This window comes from Accipiter gentilis, chromosome 11 (assembly GCF_929443795.1).
Source record: "Accipiter gentilis chromosome 11, bAccGen1.1, whole genome shotgun sequence".
NCBI classification, from domain to species: domain Eukaryota; kingdom Metazoa; phylum Chordata; class Aves; order Accipitriformes; family Accipitridae; genus Astur; species Astur gentilis.
Window position 1 is genome coordinate 34,613,725 of NC_064890.1, and position 23,027 is coordinate 34,636,751.

Below are 23,027 nucleotides of genomic sequence, written 5' to 3' on the forward strand. Positions count from 1 at the left end.
CTGGGGACCCCCGAACTGGACCCATCACTCCAGGTGTAGCCTCCCCAGTGGTGAGCAGAGGTGAAGGATCCCCTCCCTCGACTTGCTGCCTAACGCAGCCCAGGATACCATTCGCCTTCTTTGCGGCAAGGGCACTTTACTGCCTCCTGTTCAACTGGTTTTCCGTCAGGACCTCCAGGGCCTTTTCTGCCAAGCTGCTTTTGAGTGAGTATGGGGAAAAAGAAAAGAAAATGCTATCAAATTAGATGAGCTGTTTTATAAACTTCTGAATTGGTAGGCTAGAGAGCTAAGTAGATCATATAAATGCCATCCTCCCAGGTTAGTGAGAAATGTTATAAAGTTTTAATAAAACAGAAAGCCACATTTCTGCTGAGGGAGCACTTTATATATTTCGTAGCTATTAATAACACAACGCTGTTATGGGGAGTCAGTAGTGACCTGCTCAGTTTGACATTGAAAATGTGGCTGATTCTATACCTGAAGTGTGACAAACTTTACATTTCAAGTATTGGGGTACACTGCTCAAAAGGAACATTTTAAGCACATAGTAAAAGGGTGTTTGTTTTTGCCTACCTCTTCCAGCTGCTTTAAAGTCTATAGTAGAAGTGCTAAAGAGACTCCAAATAAAATTTTGTACCTTTTCAACAAAAAATGAGATCCAGCACTGAGACCGCACCTCTCCAGCAGAGATGTGATGGATGCTCCGTGTTCAGCCAGTCCCTCCGGAATATGTTGGATAGGTTGAACATTTTCTAGCCTTGCAAAGGCAGCTGCCGGCTTCTGGATGCTCCCTTTTTTTTTTTGTGGTGGGAGAGGTGGACAGCCCTCCCGTGCTGCTCCTCGAAGCCGTGCAGCTTGCTCCCCGGAGAGGCTTGTCCTCGACGTGGCCCTGGAGCGAGCCGGAGCTATGGGCTTGCATTTTGCAGGTGGACAACGTGCTGTCCGCCAGCTTGTACGTGGGCCCCCCCAGCTCCTGGGAATGCTTCCTGGGGCAGTAGTTTGTGGTGATTTCTGTGCTAGTTTTAGTAAAGCAGATTTATAATTTTTTAGGGGGAAAAATGTGGATTTTCAATTGATTCTGGACTGGCTAATAACCCTTGCAAATTTTGAACGGAAACAAAACCTGGGCATATGCTAGCTACAAGCGCCCATATTTTCTCGAGCTTTAATTACTTAGGTAATTGTGGGGAACGATGCAAAATCCTCTTTGAACAGGGTCTCTTCTGCAAACGAGAAGAGTTAGGATGAGCGGTTGGGAAGCCCCTTCAGACAACCTTCCTGGGGCAGCTCCTGCAAAGCAGCCCCTGAAGCAGCTGTTACACGACTGGAGTTGCAGAAGATGCAAAATAACTCAAGTAGCCACATGGTGGAGCTAGGTTTGAGGAGAAGAAAATCGAAGCATCCCGAGAGATGCTCCTCCTGGCTTTGGGAGAAGAGATGCTGCCTCCCAAACCGCTGGCAGGTTTCCTGCTTGGTATCTTGCAGACATAAGTGATCAGTAGGCCTTCAAACAGAGAGCAAACACACACACACAAAAAAGCAATTCTCAACAGGGAAGAGATTTAGCAAGCTGTTCAGCAAAGCTAAATAGCGGGATTGAATGCCAGCAGGCACAGGACCCCAGCTACAGACCCAACTGCTGCAATGAAAACATAAGATTAGGGGAAAAGTTTAATTTTCTAGATGCTTGAACATTGTGGCTAATTTCCACCTGAAAATGTATTTCATCAGGATCTCAAACCCAGCTTGTGACTTGGAATAAGGCTGTGATTATTTCTGTGGACACTACTAGCTGCAAATGGGAAGTGTAACTGAGCAGCGGCATCCTGTATTTCCAGCAGAAAAAAAAAAAGGATTGCTGCAATAACTCCTTTCAGACAACTTTCCTGCTCACTGCGATGAAACTGGTTCAAAATTAATTATCAAGCAAGTATTGATTAGCCACATCATTTGAAGGAGATGCTGGGATTTATCGCTCCCAATGGGTCTTCCCGCCAGCCGGGCAGGAGAACCCGGCGAGCCGCTCCCCGCCAGACCCCAAAGCAGTAGGTTGCAGCACGTCACCCCTTGAGAGGACGGTTTGGTGGCAGGGAACTCCATTTCATAACCGAGCTGGTTGGGAGAGACCACAGGCTCTGCAGAGACGCCGCTTTTATGTCACGTTGCGACCTCCCTCCCTCCAGCAGTCCTGTCCTCTACGGGCTATAAATTACCTGTCCCTGGCTTTCGCCGCCAGATAACCGCTTATTCACCCCCTTCCTTCCCACCCCTTGCAACCGCTTCATTTAACGGCAGCAGCAGCATTTGGTTTGGCTGTAATTTTATCCCAGTTAGCCTTTTTAGAGAGGGCTAAAGGCGGCAAGCTGTGATTGAGCACAATGACCGTCCCTTAGGGAACGGGATGGCCAGAGATGTTAGTTCCTATTAAGCGGCGATGCCAGAACTTCACAGGATCAGGCTTTATATGACCGGACATATTTAGCATTTTAGCAGTACTGTAAGTGAGGATGTGCATCGTTTCCTGGGATTGTCAAGCCTTTGATGGAACTCTTGGTATGCAATGAATAATATTATTACAATACTGTACTTTCTTAAACATAGCGGGCGTAATTAAAGTCCCACCCGCAGAGGTCAGATCCATCTGACTCACTATTGTTAAGAGTTAAGAGACTTCCATTTATTTTAACAATGGCTTGTTTAGAATATGAAGTCAATGAATTTCTTGTCTTTGTGGAAGGTGTCATTTTACTGTGCCAGGGACAATGTGGAGCTCTGGAGTAAAGCTAAAACCGGAGGACCGATACTATTGGGTCTGTTTGTTTGTCACTTAACAAAAATTAAAGCCGCTTTGATGAAATCAGTGAAATTATTATTTGCATCAGTGTACCATCTGATCGTTGTATATTTAAAAATGGATCTATAACTTTAAAGGTAGGATTGCTAAACCAAGAATATTGTAGATTATATGAAGCAATAACACTTTTAAAAATTCAGTATTTTTAGCTATTCTGCTTGCTCGTTTTATCACAGTGAACTAGTTCAGACAAAAAATTATATTTCTCGTTTTTATGTTAGTTTTACCACCTGGAGCTTTTGCAGAAGCACAGAACCAGTGCGCTATATTTGTGTCGAGCATTGCGTTGGAACTTTTAAGGGGATCCCATCAGGAGAAAAATAGTTTGAACTACTGTCACCAATTACAGCAAAATAATCATTAATGAAAGCAATTTGCAAAAAGCAATCTCTGATTTTTTAGCTGATTAGTCTATGCATTGGATAGCCCTCTGTGCATAATTAGTTTCGTGCTTTTACTGATATGGCCACTTAGACCCAGATCTTCAGAGGCATTTCAGTTTGGAAATCTAGGGCAAGCCTGGCGCCCGTGTTTATTATCAGGAGCCTAAATAACTTTGTGGAGTCAGACATTAGTCCTGATAACGGAAACACATTAATCTGTACCTAACCCTGTTACTGTGAACAGTCTGGTTGTCGAGCTCGGAAAGAAAAACAATGAGAAACAAAACTTCTTTCTCCCTCTTTAAGTAAGGAAAGCGGGCAGAAAGCCTGCATCCAGCAGCGGGGGAGATGCCGGCTGTGTCCCGGGTGGGCGGCTTTCCGCACGGCAGCAGCCCTCCTCGCCTCTCGGTGAGAGGAGCGAGCTGTACCCACGGTCACGCCGCGGCCATACGGGACTGCGATTCCAGGCAATGCCTATTCTGCCTTTCTTAAGGCAAACAACCGGAGTACCGCAGAGGACCGGCGTCGCTGAAGGAGACGTCTCTGCAACGCTGCAAGCCCAGCCTGCTCCGCTTCCCACCATGTGCCACCCCCATGGGCACCCCCGGAGATTTTAGGGCTGGCTGAGCTCGTCCCCGTGGTCACCACGTGCTCCGTGGGCAAACCATCGCCTTGCCCGAGTCCAGATTTCCTCATCACGGGAGCGGACTTAATCGGCTGGGGCTGCAAGTGTACATTATACTACTTTTCTTTCATACTTGCATGAGAGAAACACATCGGCACGCCTTGCTGCATGTGGTACCGATGAACGTGCGGGATAACCGAAGCAAAAGTCGCCGGCGGCATCTGGCGGCGTGGACAGCCGAGCTGGAAAGGAGTAGGAGGGACAGTGCCTGAAAGCCACTTCTCAAATCTTTGTACGCATCTCTGCAATTTTTCTCCTCAAGCTCAAGGGGAGGGGGCAGGGTTCAACGCAATGCTGGAATGAGTCTAAATTTCGTTCGTGATTGATTTTGCTGTCTTGCTTACATAACCCACCTAATCCTGCCTCTCAGCTTGGTAAATTGCAGCCCTCTGCCCTCTTCTTAGGCATCAACCCGGAGGATCTTGATGAAAAGCAAATCTCGTTACCCCTCAGCTGTGCAAGCCATAGAGAATGGAAAGCAAAGAGAATTATAATGTTGCCACCTAGATTGAATCAGTTTTATCTTCATTTTTATCCAGTATTAATTCTTAGACACACAAAACCTGTTGTGCTAGGGGGTTGGGGAATGAAGTAGGAATTGGACTACAGGATTGTCCGTGACCAGAGGAGTCTGGATCTCATGCTGAAGGTGTGGGATTAGGGAATCAGGGACCATGCTTAGTCCAGCATCCCCAGTTAAGCCCTCAAATGAGTAGCCAGGATTTACAACGAGATACTGAACTCTCCGGAAGAGCGCTCTCGCCGAGATATCCTGGCCAGTAATAGCAATGTGAGGCACTTCTTAAAAACATGCTCTTATTTGTTGACCTAAGCAGGAGCTGAACAATTTTGGCAACTTATCCCCAGTGGGGAGACTGAGCGTCTGGGACATCTGACCTTGCAAACCCTCCCTTGGTACCGGGGGGGGGTGTGTAGTTTTGTCTTTCGTTCTTCATGTGCAAAACTGAGGGCAGTGCTGAAAGTATTCGGGGAGGGCAAGGGGGACCCCTAATTCAGTCACTGCCACCTTGAAAAAGGTTGGGGTTTTACATGAGTAACTTGGGTCCTGGTTTTTTCTTAAGGTAAATTTGCTCTTTGCTGAGCCTGAAATAAGAAGGTACGGTCAACGGGCACACGGGGAGGAAGGGGAAGGGGGAGCAGAAGGAGGCATTAGCGCGGCAGTCGTTCGCAGGGGTCTTTATTCCTCCGAGTGTTTGGGGAAGGGGTGCTAGCTAGATATCTGCTGTCCTCCAACCGTCTGCGCCTGGAATTCTTCAGGGGGAAGGGCCGAGCTCGGTGTTCAAACCAGCCCCTGCAGGCTTCGAGGATGAAGTAAAGGAGGGTCTCCTGGTGAGACGGCACCATCTTTCCTAAGCCATCCTTCATCGAGAGCTTAATCCAGCCCCCGGCAGAGCGGGGACACGGGATCGTTGCTCCAGCCCGCAAATGACGGATGGAGGCGATGCTGTCAGAGCGCGCACGGCCCCGTCTCTCTTCGACCAGCTCTGGTTAGGAACCTTGTGTTTTGCAGCGGTAGCAGAACACATGCAATCAGGAAGGCCACGTGAAATCAATTTCTGTTTAATTATTCATTGCGTATCTGTACCCTGTACTGAGGAAATCATTCCAAACCCTATAGTACCCAGCTACTTTCAGCTGCCTTCCTGAAGGTAAGTGTGTGACTCTGGTTTCGATTGCTACTGTAAATATACAATTATTTATAAACTACCTCACAGGGACCATATGGTCCCCTTTTGAATAAAAATGCACAGACGGAGCTGGAAAAAAATCTGTGAAAGGGAGGCATAGTAAATTGATACGTAGCATACCATCTGCTTCCATGTGCGAGTGATGTTATAACAAACTGCAGGAGGCACAGCTAAGTCAACTGTAGAGAGCCAGCTCCTTCCTGGTGTTTGCAGATCTTCTGCTGGTCTTCTAGTATCAATTCGGTGTTGTCGTCTGCTGCAGCAATATACCAGGAAAGCCATATTAGCTAACTGACTTCCACATGCTTGGGACTAACAGCCCTCTGTGGTTTCCCCTGCATATCACTATCCAGTGAACACCCCTTAACTTGATTTCAATCGCTTTGAGTTTTGCTAGGTTTGTGAAACACATTGAGTATCACCAGTCAACGGGGCTAAAGTTAAAATGCTTCTGACGTTCGTTTTGTAAAACAGCAAGAAAACTGATGTAGAACTTCTCATTTATTGAAATTTTTTCCATACAGGACCAAAACTTATTACAAATTTGCTTGGATGATGTTAGAATAACGTTTGTGTTAGTTCTCAGTTACTACAAAGGAGCTGTGAAAACTGCAGAAATCTGGTTTTTATTATTGTTGTTGTAATATCAGGATGCCGTAAGTACGGGTGGCAAGCAGAAGCATCGTTGGGTCACGGCACAGCGGTGCGAACCCTGGAACGGGTCGCTGGCTCCGCGGGGAGAGGGTTGCTCCGTACCGGCAAAAGGGCAGCGTAGGTGGTTATGGGTGCGAGCACGTTGTCCCCGTGCTTTGCTCCGTTCAGCGTTACAGGGGCCAGGCTGCCGGCAGTCCCTCGAAAGCACAAAAGGCAATGACTGAAAAAAATTACGGATTTATTATGGCAAGAAAAGAATGGGCTGGATGAGAGGTGGGACGGCCAGTCCTAGCAGCAACCCCATGAGTTTGGGAATGGTTCAGCGAGCCTGTCCGGCGCACGCGGTAAGTTACTTTTGCTCTCCCGTGGTTTGGGAATTCGGCCGGGGGCCAAGAAGCCGGCTCTGCCCTTCCTGCCCGGCCCCTAAGAGCAGGCAGGCAGAGAGTGAGGGTCCCCGGGTCGCCCGGTGCGTGGGGAAGGGGACCCTCGGGTCTGAGCCGCCCCCGCGCGAAAATCCAGCTGTGGCTACACCGCCTGGGCGAGGGGCAGAGGGGAGGCTTTGTAAGAACTCAAGGAAAAGATAATTTTCAATAAAAAGGCAGAGGGAACGCACGTTTTAAGGATATAAACCGCGCACTTTCTGAATTATTGTAATTATTATAATAATGTAACAATATTTTGAATAGTACTCCTACTAATATTATTAAAATGCATTCAAATTGCTCATGTTTTGACACTGAAATTCCAACCACAGGGCAGAGGCTGAATCAGACAGAAAAGGAGAGAAGCGGCAAAAAGGGAGTTAAAATAACTGAGCTGCCCTGTCCTCCTGGAGCCCCTCAAATGCAGGACAGCAGCGAACAGACCTTCTGGCCAACGTCTCCTCGCGGGGCCAGCTCTGCGGGGGTGTTGGGTCTCTTGTGTGCACTTTCTTCCCTTGCAGCTTGTTTTGTGCCTTTCCGCAGAATAGACTGCACGGAGACGTCGCCATCTCGACTGGTTGTGTGCTGGGGGCGGTTTGAGACTCTCTCCTGAGAGACAGCGGGATAAAATGCTGAGGTGAGAGAGTAGCACATTACTAAAAATGAAGGCATGGCTCATCAAGGGACCTATGTTTTCACACAAAGCTTTCTGACCCTCTGTCAGTCTTTCCTTCGACCGGTATTGAGGTTATGTGTGCAACCTTTTCCTTTTACTCCCCTTCGAGGCTTCCCAGGCGCCGTGCAGTTTGCTGGAGCGTCGCTTTATGGGCCCTACCCAACTCCCTTGGCTTTAAATCAGCCAAGATGGAAGACGGTCCTTCCCAAAGCACCATCTGCTGACTTGAAACAGAAAAAGCAGCAGGCACCCAGTGTCTTGCAGATAGGTTAAGGCTGTCACAAGCAACGTGAGCTGGGCTGCTGAATGACACGTACGCGTTGGCATCGTGGTATGACTGGGTTTTTTCAGGTGTTGAAGCAAAACGTGAGGTATCCGTCTTTATCCCAGACCTAACCCTGTGAAAAATGCTGTGAGTCCCAGTAAGGCTTGTGGTTGCCGTTCGTTTCCTTGCCGGGTGAGGTGGATTCGTTCCACGGGTCATCAAGAACTTGTACACTGGAGTAACACTTCAGTTTCTTGTGTGTTCAGATATAAAACAACAGCGCAGGAGGAAATACTTTTGGTGACCCAGTTTCACCAGAGTTGAGAGCAGATGTATTTTCTAGAGCATGCAGTTCTGCTGCAGAGCCTCTTGGTTTAGTGCTAAACGGCTGGTGTCGGTGCTGATTTACCTCTTGACTTGGATAAGAATGATAAATTTGTATCAGGAATTAGTCTGCACGTGCAGCCCACAAAGAGAAATCATATAGCTAATGATGTTATTGCTCAACTGACTATGGAGATGAGGAAAAAGAGCAGCAACAGCTAAAGACACACTTAGAAATACGAATGCCTATGCAAAGTAATGTTGCCAGAGGAACAGAGAAGACTCTGGTGCCCAGCTGTGCCGTTCCCAATAGCCATCACTCGCCATCTCGGCTAGCTCCTCACAGCGTGGGCCTCCCCCGTTAGATAGGGTTTCACTGAGCCTTACACCCACACTTGCACTTGCCTTTCATTTTTTTTATTCTCAGCTGAGATTTACAATAATGTTGCCCTAAAAACCTGGAGCTCCTGCAACTCCAACGCAGTAGTTTTCATTCCTTAATATGTTTTCCTCGGCAGTGCGACACTGGCATCCTTTGCTGTTTATTTTCCTGGGGTTTTATTGTTTCTCCACATCTTTTACGGAGTTTGTTTAGATAATTTTTCATTTCTTACCAAGGTTGGAACCAATAAAATATAAATCCTATATCAGCAATAAAAGACACAGAGACTTCAAGCCTACCTAGCATTTCTCTTGTCCCCTTCATCCCCCCAAAGCAATTCACGAATAACTTAGTATCTTAGTATAAGGCAGTTCTTCAGCTTGTGAAAGTCAAAAAAAGACATTTTATCAGATTATATAAATCTAAGGCTAATTCCATTGACCACAGCGGACCTCAACCACTTCACAGCAGGCTGTGAACCTTGGAAAGTCTGTGGAAGTAATGCCTGGGAATAGCTCTGTGTATCTAATTAGTAAATTAGTCTGGTCCTTTTCAGTAGTGTTCCCACCACTTAGTGGTGGCTGCTAGTGACCTTTGTTGAAATAAGCTCTGTACCAACCCAAGATCTTTGTGCCCGAATTTCTTTGCTTCTAAAACTTGGCACTCTAAATGGCATCCTTGTGAGTCGTTAATTAGCTCTTAATTCTTCGAAAATGCACAGCATTTGTATATGGGTGCTGTCTAACTAATCTGGTCTGCTGTAACTGGACTGTGGGTTTTCTGCCTTGGGCTCATCCAGATCTCTCTGGAAGGTCCCTGGGATTGAAAATTTGCTGGGGAGATCCATGGCAAGGACACACGAAATCTCTTTTGCAGCTTTGAGCCGTAGGACTTCCCAAAGTTCGCACTTCCCCAGGAAGGTAGCAGAGGCGTCACCAGCTGTGTGCTGGGACAATACTGCCTTTGGTGGAGCACTGGGGGAGGTCCACTGAGCCAGCACCTTTAAAGTAGTGGGGCTGGAAACACTGCATGTTCTTCTCGTGGGTAAAAATGCCCTCGGCCTGTCTGTGACCTTGTGAAAAGTACACCTCTCAGAGCCAGCTTCGATGAATCCTGCTCTTTGTGAGTGCTGTTTTCATTGCTCAGCTGTGCTAACCATGATGTTTCCTCAGAGGTAGGTGGGTAGGTAAAGATCGTGTCGCAAGAGTTGTTTTCTAGCTATTAGTTTTGACCTATTTTGTTTACCGGCATCTGGACTGTTTGTAACTACCAAAATAAAAAAAAGCTTTCTAATTTTAGACAACTGTCCTGAGCCCTTAGAGGGGTGCTCAGATGCCCTCAGAGGAAGTATGGGTTATTTCTGCAGCAAACAGGACTGTGGTCTCTGTGCTCGATAGTTGTAATGTAAATATAGACATGTTCTTACTTGAACGACTTGATTTATAATTGTCCTCTCTTTTAGGATAGTGAGATGGTCCCCAGGGAAGTCGAGGCGTCGGTGATGTGTTTGCCTGGGGTGTCGTAGCGTCACCCCACTTGCTCTGTGCTTTAGCTGCCTGCGTGGGGTTTGCAAACTGCGTGGGGTGCAATCTTGTGCTTGGCGGGACTCACGCTCTGGTCAGCCGTCAGGAGGAGCTGCCTCTTCCCACCAAGAGCTGAGTTTGCCGCCGTGTAATCTGGAGCAGGCAGGGACGTGCCGGCACGCTGGGCAAAGGAAGATAATTAGATGGCACACGTGCGTCTGAGCACACTTTCCACTCCCGAGAGAGTACTCTGCTTCTTGGTGGGCACTGGCAGCCCCGTACGAAAGATTTCAGGCCATTCTTTACTCCTCGACCCAGAGCAGAGGCGAGAATGTCATCCCCTGTCTGGGTTAGGTTGGTCCTAAGCAGTACAGTCACATCTTACGCTAGGAAATCAGCATCCCGCGTGAAGATGACACATCTGCTTTTGTAGTGATACTGAGTGTGTGTTGAAGCCATCAGCATAGCTAGGAGTCAGTTATTCGGGCTTTTTTGTCAACCGGGTTTTATTGTTTTCACTACCAGAACTCTTGAAGAAAACAAACAATTCCTGCGTCTCTTAGTGGCCGCATTCCTGGCTTTTATTCCATTAACTGCAGGGACTGCGGATTCTGGTTAAAATAATCTGCCTCTGAAAAGCGGAGAAGTTGACCCTGTTTGTTCTGCCCGGAAAGATGCCAATTAGTTCTCCACTCGAGTCAAAATTTAACAAAGGCTTGAATGTTCCTGTGCCTGTTGCTCAACAAGATTGTTTATCAATTTACAGGGAGGCCACGCTGCCTTTTCAGAAGTGCTGCTGGAGGCCTGCCAGCGGTAGTAACAGAGACTGCACTCATTGTTTAAATGCCACTGGATGCGAGAATGGCAGACTGATGCCTGTTTTCCTTTCATTTTATGATGATCTAATTGCAAGAGATATATAATTCCTCGTTATGTCAGGGAAGTTGTTTCTCCAGCATCTGGTACTTCTCTGATTATCTACAAACGGTATCTGAAAATTAATAGGAGGTCCAGCTTTCATGTAAGAAATACAAGTGGGAACCGTTGCCTGCACCAAGCCCGAGGAGACTTCAGAGTCTGCAGGAACTGGCTTTGTCAGTGAACGTATAATTTTCTTTATTTTCTTTTTTTTTTTTTTTTTTTTTTTTTTTAACATCCTAGTAAATTACAGGCTTTGGTTATGGTTTGAAGAAATGTGTTCTACAAATGTTGTAGCATCTGTATGCTGCTGTTTTTACTGCAGCCGTTGTACAGGTCATTAATCTGATCTCACGTCGTAAAAATTTCTCCACCCTCTTCATGAGTTTCTTTGTTATCATAACACTTTCCAATACCTTGGCGCCTAACTCCGCTACGCTCCCTTATAATTACCCGGGGTAGAACAACTGCTTTTTTATCCTCGACGTGCTCGGCTCCTGCGGCGGTGCTGCCGAGCCCCGCGCTCGCCGCATCTCTGCGGCGGACTGCGCATCCAGGAGCTCCCGAGGGCTGGTCCTGGGCGCCGAGAAGACATCTGGCCAACAGACCCTCTCCTCCTCATCGGCTGCTCGCCACCACAAGCTCCGAGCCTGGAGAAGGGAAACGGCAGCCACGGATGGTCCTGCATCCGAGACTTGGTTTTCACCTCTCTAATAATCTCTGTCAGACACCTCTACGCAAGGGTTGTTGCCGTCCGGTGCTGTGCAAGGGGAATGGTTGAGCAAACCCCCTCCTGAGCGAGGCGAGGGGAGCCGGCAGCTTTGCCTGGGCTGTGGGGCAGGCAGGTTTTTGTAACAGGCGATAACGGGGATGCTCCAGCTGTTGCAAAGCTTACGTGAAGTGAGCACTGCTGGGAAAACAACGGGGTTTGGAAAGAATCGCTTTGGGGCACTTAGCTGAGCACGGGTCCCAAAAGGTATCCGGGAAGGAAGATCGTGGGAGCGTGTCATGGGCACCGTCAAGGCCTGGTACATTCAAAGGGTGTAGTCTGAAGTGACGATGGCCACCAAAAAACGAGGTGAACTTCACCAGCTTTTCGTAACCGGCAAGAGGACAGTTTACTTTCCTAGCCCTATTGTCTAAGCCTCGGCCGAACTACAGCTTTCTCCAAGAATCCCAATAACCTCATGTTTTTCAAGCAGTGAGCCAAGGCAAGGCTGAAGCACGCTAAGCCGGCAGCACCGTCCCTTGCCAGCACTGTGGCGTTCGGCAGCGCAACACCAACAGCTTTAAGAGTCTCCATTTTCTGTAAGCTGAAAGAGAAATGCATGGCACTTAATATTTGCAAAACAGATGCCCAGCTGCCTGAAATCTTCTGTCTAACCGCACTGGGATCTGTGTTAAGCGGTATTTCAGCGAGAAATTGCGAACGCAACCGACTGCAAAGCAAATGGTGCTGCTGCCCTGCATGGGTCGGAGGAGAACAGGGTGTAAGAAGCGAAGCCCACGTTCAGTTTAGCCTGGGTTTGTGGTTAGAAAGGCTTGGAAATGGACTTACCATTTCTCCCTGCTCCTACCATCTCCACTTACTCCGCACTTCTTAAAGTTGTCGTGAGTCCTTACTTCCAGCTCGTGGTGTAGTGGGGAATGAGACGTCTTAACAGTGACCTGAATTTGGGCTTCAGCCTGAAGACTAACTGCTATTTCACATGAACTTAAGTCAAGCCAAGACCCCGCTTGAACCATAAGGGGGAATCTTTTCCTTCAGACAGTGCTGCATCCCTTGCCCTGGGAAGTAGTCATTTTCCTTTTCTTTCTCCCCCAGGGTAGGGACTGGTCAGATGAACTCAGAGATCTGGCTGACTTTGGGGATACAAGAAGGCCATGCCAAGCCAAAGGTAGAAGCGTGTAGCTGGGAAGGAGGTTGGTGGTTTTCCCTTTGGCTGTGTGGTTTTAGGTGAGCTTTGGTTTTAGGGGGAAGCTGTCAAACTGCACTGCAGAAGGCGACAGATGTTTGTTGTGGAGGAAAAAAAAGAACTATAGCTTCTCCTCTTTTTTCCCCCACTCCACAACCCATGTTTCTATGTCTTAAGGTACGGCTATGAGATGATTAAACTTGGCTGGGTAGAGAAGTGGGTGCAAATGGTATGCCAAACAGGAGAGACTGTTAGACCACGTCAATGCAGAAGCTTCTACCTCTGTGCTCCCAGGATTATGGCTTTGAGACACGTCCCTGGGCTTGGGGGCCGGACAAAGGCTTGCCAAGGACCCTCTGGTACATAAATCCTGCCCATCACTTCTCCTGCAGGGGGGCCCAGGGAGCTGTGCCACCGAGGTGTTGGCTGTACTCATCCTGTTCATCAGGTGAGTTCTTCGGTCATATGCCTGGGACTCTAGCCAAGAGGTCTTTTGGTAAGGGGTTACTACAACCTGAGCACTGGTAAAATCAGCGGTCAAAGGCAAAAAAATCCGCATTTTCCTCGAAGCCCTCTAAGGCTTTGACAGAGGCACTTTGGCAGATCGAGCTGGGAATGCTTAAGACGTTACTGTCTTTGGGTGTCCTCCTTATCCATCTGCTAATGGCTTCTGCTCCCATAGCAGAGAAGGTCCGGCAGGAGTTTAGCCACTCCAGGCACCAGTTTGGCGTCCGAACTCAAACCCAGCTCTTAACAGCAGCCCTTAAAGCTGAACTGCCTGACCTGACCCTGAAACAGACTGGCAGGCACTGGGATGCTCTTCAAGGAGCAGCCAGAAACAAGCACTGGGCTTGAGAAACGCTGTCATCTTCAGCAAGCCCAGTCTGTGGTGACCATACGCCCTGGCTTCAGGTCCCTCTAAAACTGTATCAGAAACTTTAACATTAATGCTCCTTAGCCATTTATTGATGTTTTGCTCTATATACTGCACCGAGTCTAGTATAGTTGGCTTTGCAAGAGCTGCACGCCCCGAGTTCTGTGAAAATACTTGCACAAGAGCAGGGAGTACGTGCTGTTTAAGGCATTATAATGGTATATAGTCATCCCTTTGAAAGAATGAGTATGGCCCCAACATTAGTTTAGATCACAATTTTAATGTTTAAAAACTATAGAGGTAACAGAGAGATTATAGAACTTAATACATTTTTTTTTCTTTTATTTACACACAGAAACTGAAAAACTGCATCGTTTATTTGGATATGAGCAGCACAAAGTATGGTGATGTTAGCAGGAGCAAAATATTACCAATGACTCACTTCGACAATCTATTAGAGACGAGCTCGTATCAAGCATACATCGTTCAAACAGTATTGTTTATACTTAGATCGGGGTGAGCCTTAACATACCTTGGGACACTAAAAACAGGTTTCTATAAAGAAGTTAAAGTTCAAGTCTTGTGGAAAAATACCTTTACAGTTTATATTTTGTTGGCTATAACACTGAAAACAAAATGTACACTTGTATTAATTTGAAAAACTCCGTAGAAGTGACTGCGTGTAGGGTTTTTTCCCTCAAATTTGTGCTCATGGTGAAAGCAAATGTTATTTCAAGTTTCATTTTCATCCAAGACCATGAAGTATACATGGAAAAAAAGCCCAATTATTTTTAGATCCATTTCTCAACCTCCGTTTTTCAACAATCCTGAAAAACCACATTTTCGGGCTTTACTCAGCGAGAAAGTCTAGGCAAGGCTCTTGCTGGAGGCACTCTGGGGACGTATACAACACTCCCCTCCCGTCGTCCGCACCGCTGGCCACGCAGCTATCCCACGACAAAAACGAGTGGCCTCTGCCCGTTCGGAGGGTGGGATGCGCACGCAGTCCCCGGCCGGGGATGCTCTCACCAGCCTCGGGTGCTCGCGTTTTGGTCGTAGGATAGCGGCGTGCCGGGATCTGCGTCGGAGGAGCAGCCGCAGGACTCTGCAGGAAGGGAGCGGGCTAGAAATGGCACGAATTGCTCTGGTTGCTGCCCGCCCCTGGCTTGTAGCGCTTTTTTTTCTGAACTACAGGCATTTCTGGTGGCTGCAAATGGAAATGCAGAAGTCCTGCCTCGACTTCTGTTTGTACCGGTTGGGTAAATAGGCGCCTGGACACAACAGGGCATAATGCTGGGTCAGATTGCTGGCTGCAGTTTGCTCTGGTTTCTGCATAAAGCCTTTGCAGCATTTTACTACCGCCCGACCTCGGCTGAGGAGGTGAGAGGTGTCTGGGTACCAAAGGGACCCTTTACGAGGGAGATGTTTTACCCAGCAGGCAGACTGGCTAGCTTGCTGTTGAGAAAACGGGGAGTCACGCAATGGAATTAGTCCTAGCGATTTCACCGGACCTTTTGTTTCTCTTTTTCTTGTTACATTAGCGATGTAATTATAATTTTGAGTTTAGGATTTAACTGTTGAACTCTTGGGAGAAAGGAAAGGATATACATTTTGCTAAGTCAGAAGCTACAGTATTTGTATTTCTATTAAAATTATTCTTAATATGCAGAGCCTATCTCAACACTTCTATATCATAGGGGATAAACAACTGCAAAAATATACAGCATCCTATTTATTTACAATATATATATGTACATAAAAATGAAATTTCCTACAATACAACACAACTGCATAGATTTGTCTTCAGAAACATAGGCATGTGTACAATTTGTGAATTCTAGACCTTTCCAGCCCTGTACTTTTTATTAATTCATTATCTTTTTTTTTTTTTTCACAGTTTGTTACAGAAATCCTTACATTAGATACAAATAAAACATTCTTTGTGTAAGTTATAGGAAATAAGGATTTTCCTGACACCGAGGGCTCTGGGGAATTGTTTAAGAAAGGACCCTGGTGCCAGGCAATAAAGCCATCTCGTGGAGCTGCTGATGGAGCCGAGTACATTCTGCTGTGCCTTTTTCCTACAGGCACTGGGGTGGGACGGTAGGACTGGAGGTGGGACACCACCACGTGGAAAGAGTTTTGTTTTGACCAAGATGCTCTTTAGCCTTAATGTAAGGTTCAAGCAAAGAAATGCATTCATTTAAAGGTAAGCTAGAGATACTGTTAATTGTTACTGTTAATACTCAATATCAGAGAGCGCTCTGGTGCTTATGCATTGTAAGGCAGAGGTACAGACACGACCCATATATCATCCAACCTGCATTTGCACGCGTGACCTATTGCAAGTGGAGCACAGGCTCGGTCGGTGTGTGGCTCAGGAAAAAGCAGCCCTCGGGAGCGGATGGGCATCCCCATCCCTGACCTCGCAGGATGAGACCAGCCGTTCTGCCGTGGGCCGGTACACGGGCAGGGCACCACTCGGTCAGTATCAGCCCTACAAAAGGTCCGTGCTGGTGCGCGGATTTGGCATCAGCCCTCTGACCAGGAGCAGGCATCACCCAGAGAGGTCACTGCTCCCGAGCCACTGTTCCCGAATAACAATTTACTGTGTTTTACTTATGAGGCGTGTTTGCCGTCGGACAGAGAAGGGCAGCTGTATTCTGCAACTGTAAGGGTGCTTTAAGCTCATGACTGTTTTCTTTGCAATGTGCTGTGGACCAGGAGAGGCAGCAAGGCCATCTTTTAAGTGTAGGATTAACTCCTACGATGTTATTAGGAGCTTCTGCTTCTAATTAGTCCTTCCTTGTCCCTCATCACTCAATTGTTGCTATTACACAAAAGAGAATTTTAAAGTATTTTGTTGTAGGTATTAGGAGCGATTTTGCATCCAGTCTATGACATTTGCAGTGCTCACAATAGTGATAAACTCTCTATGAAAAGAAAGCATGCTACCACCTACTAAGTAGATACGGTACTCTGGATCCTATTAATTTAACAACAGAGAAACTCCTACAGCATTTCACTGTGCTCTTAAAATCCTAGCTAAAATGTGGGACTCGTACATCGTTGGCTACAAGTTCACTATTCCAAATGAACTGAATAACAGCAGTACATTTTACAGATAACCTCATACAAATATTGTCATCCATCACTGATGTTGACAGTTACAGCAGGGTCTATTGCATTCTGTTAAGAATGTATAAACCTGATGAGAAAACAAAAAGCACGTTATTTCACGTTCATTACCACAGACATCAATAAACACATGATTCCTTTCCATAAATATCTATAAATATGATGCCAGTAAATCAGTCTAAGCAAAATTCCCTCTTTTTTTTTTTCTTTTTTTTTTTTTTTCCAGAGACCCAGAAACAAAGTCTGATTAAAGACTCAATATTTTGGGTATCTATTTTTCATTATCTAAGATGTGCTTTGATGGTCCAGTACCTCGGGTAATTTCACTCTGTGCACACACCCAGCTCATTCTTCTCCCTATTTATCCAGTAAAACTCCAGTATACAAACAAACTGGGAAAAAGAAGGCGGCAGAATAGCAAAGAGGGGAGAGAGGGGTAGTGATGGAGGAGATCTGGGAAGATGCAAGGAGCAATCAGTCACCCAACAGCCCTTCAAGTCGAAGGAAGCTGGGTGCCAAAACTCAACGGTTGGTATTTTAAACACGAGACTACAGACTATTTGGGGGGTTGGTGGGAGGGAGGTGTCGCAGTTGTGACCTTGCTGGGACCCTGTGCAGCAGATCAGACCTCCAGCTCGTACCCGGGTACTTAAAGTGGCTCCCAGGATCTCCTCTCTCACGCCCCCCCGATGCACAGCGCCGCACTGCTCAGAAATCGGTAGTAGAAGGATAAAGCGGGGAGGAAGGCAGGAGAGCCCTGGAGCATCTTGAGAATAACACTGTACAGCATTCTCAGGTCCGAGGTAGGTTTTTTAGGATAAGATCCAGAGAGATTATAAGGCACCTCAAAACCTGAAATGCCATCCCAGCAAGCCGAGTCAGAGAACGGAGTGAGATGCTGGGCTCCTGCTGCAGTGACCAGGGAGGGTTGGGTGCCTGCAAAAGGCGAGCCACGAACTTACACCCCGAGCTGGGAAGATGCCTGGAATGAGCTGCGAGGAGTTGGGAACCAAGCATAGGTTCTTCTCCAGTTAGAGCTTGACTAACACCTAGGCTTGTAGGCTACGGTATGGACTTCTCCGTGAGCAAGGGCAGGGATCAGTCTCACGAAGAGACGGCGCGGAGAGAACCGGTGACCTGTGCCATCACGGGAAAAGGCGCGAGACCACCCGCAGGACAGCGTGAGTGAGCTCAAGCCGGGGGTCCCAGGTCGCTCAGCGGTTCTTGTGTTAAATGCTGGGCTGGGGGGTACTGGGGAGGAAGGAGGCTGCACAAGAGACCTTGCTGGGAGCCTGCGAGTGAGGGTCTGAGGGGTCAGGAGGAAGATAGAATAAGGGAACCCCGCTCTGCAGCCTAGCAGGTCGCGTTGCCCGGTGGGAAGAGGCTTCCCGTTTTGTTCTTGCTGCTGGGCTGCTCCGAGGACTTGGGCAGGCGGCGCATGGTTCTGGATCACAGTGGGGTATCGGCAGAGCCGGGTACCTCGCTGCCTAGGCTGAGGCACAGGTCCAGAAGTCTGGGTTTAGTAGGCTTGGTTTCTGCAGCATGAATGCTCTGCACCTCGATGCCCAAATTCCGGGGAAGGCCCCAAACTAACCTCTCTGGATGTTACCCTTAGAAACCAACTCCAGGTCCTGAGAAGTGCTTTGGGGTCTCCACTCTCAGTGACTTCAAGCCATGTGGGACAAGGCAATGGCAACTGAGGCCATTCCGTAGCTCACAGAAATCCCAAGATCCCGAATTCTCCATCCCTAAGCTTAAAAAGAGCAAGCTGCAGTGGCAGGTTCCCCACCGCTGATGACGGTCTCCTTCCACAGTTACAACGGGGAGTCGGCAATGAACCGGCTACTGGGAACAAGAGGGTCGCTGCTTACTGACAGGTATGGCTCGAGCATACCGAGGGCATCGCTCAGCCCTTGGCCGTGAAGCGGGGCTCCCTTTAGCCATCGGTTCTTTCGGTGGGAGCCGGGCTCGTGTTTTGAGACGCTTTTTGGCTCGCACGGTGAATGACACAAAGTGAACATGTTTATGCTGCTGGCAGTGCACTAATAGAAGATGTCTGCTCAGGATGGTTAACGATCACCTGCTTAGCGTTTTGAGTCTCTACAAGTAGTTCTCTACACCAGCTATAAGGCATTAGGCAAATGCTTGTTTTGTGGACAACAGATGCAAGTTACAGTGTTTCTGCTAGTAGTAATTGAATGTCTTTTCTTTCACTGTCATGGAGAATCGATGGGAAATGTAAATGAAACATGTTAAATATCAAAAGTGTTTCTGTTTGTTTAAAGACATGTTACAGATTTCGATTTCTATTAGAAATCCAGTAGTTTGGCAGGGTGAGTCAAATCCTGCTCCCACTGCTGTCCAAAACCCCACTGACTTCAGTGGGAGGAGGATAAGACACAAGAGAGGAGCCAGTCTCTACAAGGTACGTACAAATAAACCCCAGAATGGAAAAGGCATGAGGTATGATTAAATGCTTAGGTTTTGATAAAACTGGAGCTTGTTTTTTTGGGTTTTTTTTGGTTTTTTTTTTTTGTTATGAGAGAAGTGGGGCATTAGTAAACAGTTTAACGCTGAAGAAAACGCAGACTTCCTACGGAAATCCCCAAGCGTCTGCTTCTCTTCAGGTTCAAGTACTCATGGTTTGGGGTCAAGTCTAGTTCTGGTCGGGCACCAACTTAAGTGTGCCAGGGGAGCGGCGGCTGCTGGTGGTGGCCGTCCTTCTCCTGCCCTCTGGGGCTGGCTTCTCCACCAGAACATCAGAGAGAAGCACCACATTTAGGACCTACGCTTCTACAACACTCATTTAAGCCCTCGTGGTGCTTTTCGTGCCCGTATCCAGAATGCTACACTTAAACCAGTGAGGCAAATGGTGCATAAAACAGCAACAGAACAAACAAACGGAACATCAAGCTGGATGCATACAACTGGAGAATGGAGTTTTGGCTAAAAGATGGGGAGGAGGAAGGGTGTGGACTGACATCACTCCAGTTGGGGTTGATAACAACAGGCGCTTCTGCCCTAAAGGAGCAGAGCTTACGGTTGAAGGGCTAAGGATAATAACGGAACAATGCAATTCATGGGTGGAAGAGGGGAAACAAATTAATTGTGATGAATTCCTATGAGCAACGCTCTATATAGTCTCACAGACAATTAACGCAGACTTAGCGCTGATCTGATAACTCAGTATCGGGGGACAGAGTGATTTCCTGTTGGAAAAATGAGTCTGTTTTCTGCAAGAAAATACACCCAATAACAGTATTTTCAGTACTGGATAATCATTATTTGGATTTGATTTGAGTAAACTCACAAAAGATGGAATAGATAACAGAACGGATGGTTGCGATTTTGGTGTGTAGCAAACAGGGGTGTCTTCTTTTCAGAAGGAGGTGAACTTCAGTGGCCTTCGGCACTGCCTCCTGATTGTACCCAGTCATAGATGACCAAGGGAATGCTCACTAGGGAAAACATTATCCCCAGTGCCAAGAAAAGAGAAGCCTGGAACAAAAAGGAGAGAAAATTAATGAATAAGAAGAAAACACTATTAATTCAAGTATGCTAACTTCTCCTCTTAAGGAGATTTACAAGGTGATGTATCAAAGTTATCAGCTAAAATGGGATAGCACTTCTGGTAAAGATAAGACCCATAGATAATTAAACAGATTAGCGTCATTAATAATTACGCGCTGAACACCAAAACCGATTTTTTTCTCCTTTCAATTCACTTCTTAAACACTGATCATCCCTAAAGAGGATTAAGTGAGTGTGTTTTTAGGACCGATCGGGTTTGCTCTTTTCAAAGCCTCACGGAAATAAGTATATTCTTCCCATCGGATACGTGTCCATCGAAGTTCAGCCCATTCGTCTCAGGGCCTGTGGATGGAGCCACAAGTGAAACACGGGTTCCCTGCCTCTCTGCTTGGAGCGGGAAGGTCTGACCTTAAAACGCTTCCAGCGCTCACCCCGTCAGACTGGGAATACACGGGAGCGTTGCATCTTTTCAGCTGCAGCTCTTTCTGGGGCTCGTAGAAAATCTTTCCAAAGCCCATTCCCATCTGCTCGCACGTGCCAAAGGGCTAAAATTTCAGCTGGCCGCTTCCGATAGAAGCACCCTAAGTCTGACTCGGGCCCATTAAAACCACGAGGAATACTGCAAACGGGGCGCTTTGCACGCTTTCTGGATCAACGCGCTGAAACGGAGAAAGCTTGCTGGGCTGAAAGTTTTGCTGAAGCCAGCCAGGGGAAGAGCCCCTCGCCCCGCAGAGAAGGGCCCCCCCCCGAACACAAGGTGCCCTGCGTGGTACGGCCCCTCCACCCCGAGACCCCCAGGGTAAGCAAAAGAGAAGGGCAAGCACGGCTGCTGACTAACTGAAGCAGAGAGGGAAAGCAACGTAAAGAAGCTCACACACGCGTTCAGATCGGGTACACTTCGCATCTAGCGCATTGCAAGGAATGACAAGACGAAAGCGTTCCATGGGTGGGAAAGGAATGCATACCCAAATCCTCTGAGTCAACTTTGATCCATCCTGCTGTGTAATTTTTAAATACAGCGATGAAGGAAGAATGAAAATCAGCATGTTGGCAGAAGTGACCCCTGCAAAATTCAAAAAAATGAGTTTTGTTAGCTGTCAGCAACAGCTAATTATTGTGTTGCTGATTAGCAATAGTCTTTTGTTAGCAGTACAAAACCAGGATACTGTACCTACAACTCCGAAAATATCCTTCATGGACGGGATAAAAATGACTAACAGGTTGATGATTACCAAAAGAACAAAAGTAACCAAAACATGACGGCATAAGTCAAATTTTGTTTTTCTAGCCAGCTCAAATAACGATGAACGCACCTGTAGGAAAAGAGAGAGTTCTCTGTCAGGAACAGTCTCTAAGCCAATTCAAAGCTTCCCATGTTTATTTTAACTGGCTCTTTATGTGACAACAAGCGCTGTATAGATCTGTCAGAAATGTTGGGGTCTCTGATGTAATGCCCTTTGAAATAATCCTTCAAACTGATTTTGATATTTCAAAACTGTAGGTATACACGCATCTGCAGTAGGATATCCCTGGCTTTCTAACATGCCTTTTGGGATCCTTCTGCACTTAAAAATGAACTTCACCTCTGAGCCTGCTCCAGTGAAGTAGTGTGAAGAAAGAGAGGGCCCTTGTGGATTCAATTTAAAACAGATTTAAGACCAAAAGCGATTAATTTATTTCCTGCAGGGAGAACTTCTCCAGAAGTTAGTGGGAGTCTGGTATGGGAAAAGACCGATCCAAGCTCAAGCGCTTTTTAGCTGCAACATCACTGTCTCGGCGACTGCTGGACTGTGTTTTGGAGAAACGCACCACGTCCAGCTGTTACCGACTTCCAAACCGTGGGGAGCTCTTTACTTACGGTGAAAAACAGCACCGGCACCGTGAGTATCACTGCAACGATCACAGCCAAGCGCACAGTCAGGATGAGGATGTCATCTTTGCTCTGGTACTTGTGAAGCAGATCCGACTGCACATTGTCTATGGAAAAGACAGTGAGATAAGTGTTCTGGCAAACAGGCAATTCGTTCACAAAAATCATTGCTTAACAACAGCCTTCTTGAACAACAAGTGATTTATCTGCAAACAAAAGAGTATGGAATGAAACATTCTTGAGTTAAAACAGCGCTTTGAACCAAATCCTAATGATCCCATTATTCCAGATTAATCCTTTGGAGGACTGATTTAGGAATGCATCCTAATTCAAGAGAGCACATGCCTAAGTCTAAGGTAATTTTCACTGTAGGAAAGACAACAGTGAGACATACATGAAAGCTTGCTTACATATATATAAAAAAATAAGTAAAGTGAAATAAGCTATTTCTAATTGGTTCCACGGACTTTTTCTTTTTTTTTTTAAAGTTTCAAATGATATAAAAATAACCACATGCACTGCAACGGCTGAACTTAATATAAACGACAAGGTTTTGAGGTAAATTGGTCTAAAGAGCAAATAAACTTCCAGCGAAAAGCAGTGCCCCTGTTCTCAACCAAGAACAAAGCCTATCTCGGGTCAGCTCTCAGTGGGACGCTCTGACATTTGCGCTCAAATCCCTCGGCAGCTCCTCCGAGGGCTGCCCTGATGGTTTTTTTCTCCTGAACCTGCCACCCCCCAGGCAGTGCCTGCAGCTTGGCCCCACGCCGGCCGGCGGCCCTGGCAGCCAAGACAAATCACTGGGGGGTGCCTAACGGGGAGGCAGGCGCTGGCCATATTTTAAGACGCCCTCCTGCAAAAAGCGTTTCCTTGAAGCTGCGATAAATAGCGCAGAGCGGGTCT

At 47.0% G+C, this 23,027-nt stretch overlaps 1 protein-coding gene across 5 annotated transcripts in view; it reads right to left on the bottom strand.

Annotated features, from left to right (window-relative positions):
* Positions 1-13,862: 13,862 nt before the first annotated feature.
* The window catches only part of SLC38A1 (solute carrier family 38 member 1), a 41,745-nt gene continuing 32,580 nt past the window's right edge, over positions 13,863-23,027 (bottom strand). For 4 of the 5 annotated variants that reach the window (XM_049813638.1, XM_049813640.1, XM_049813641.1 and 1 more), the window contains exons 13-16: positions 22,113-22,231; positions 21,426-21,567; positions 21,220-21,317; positions 13,863-20,221 (exon numbers count right to left, since the gene is read on the bottom strand). In XM_049813638.1, the coding sequence (XP_049669595.1) occupies positions 20,120-20,221; positions 21,220-21,317; positions 21,426-21,567; positions 22,113-22,231 (461 nt within the window). In that variant the 3' untranslated portion in view covers positions 13,863-20,119. The remainder of the gene's footprint in view (positions 20,222-21,219; positions 21,318-21,425; positions 21,568-22,112; positions 22,232-23,027) is intronic. The other variant, XR_007507623.1, reaches the window with a different exon arrangement.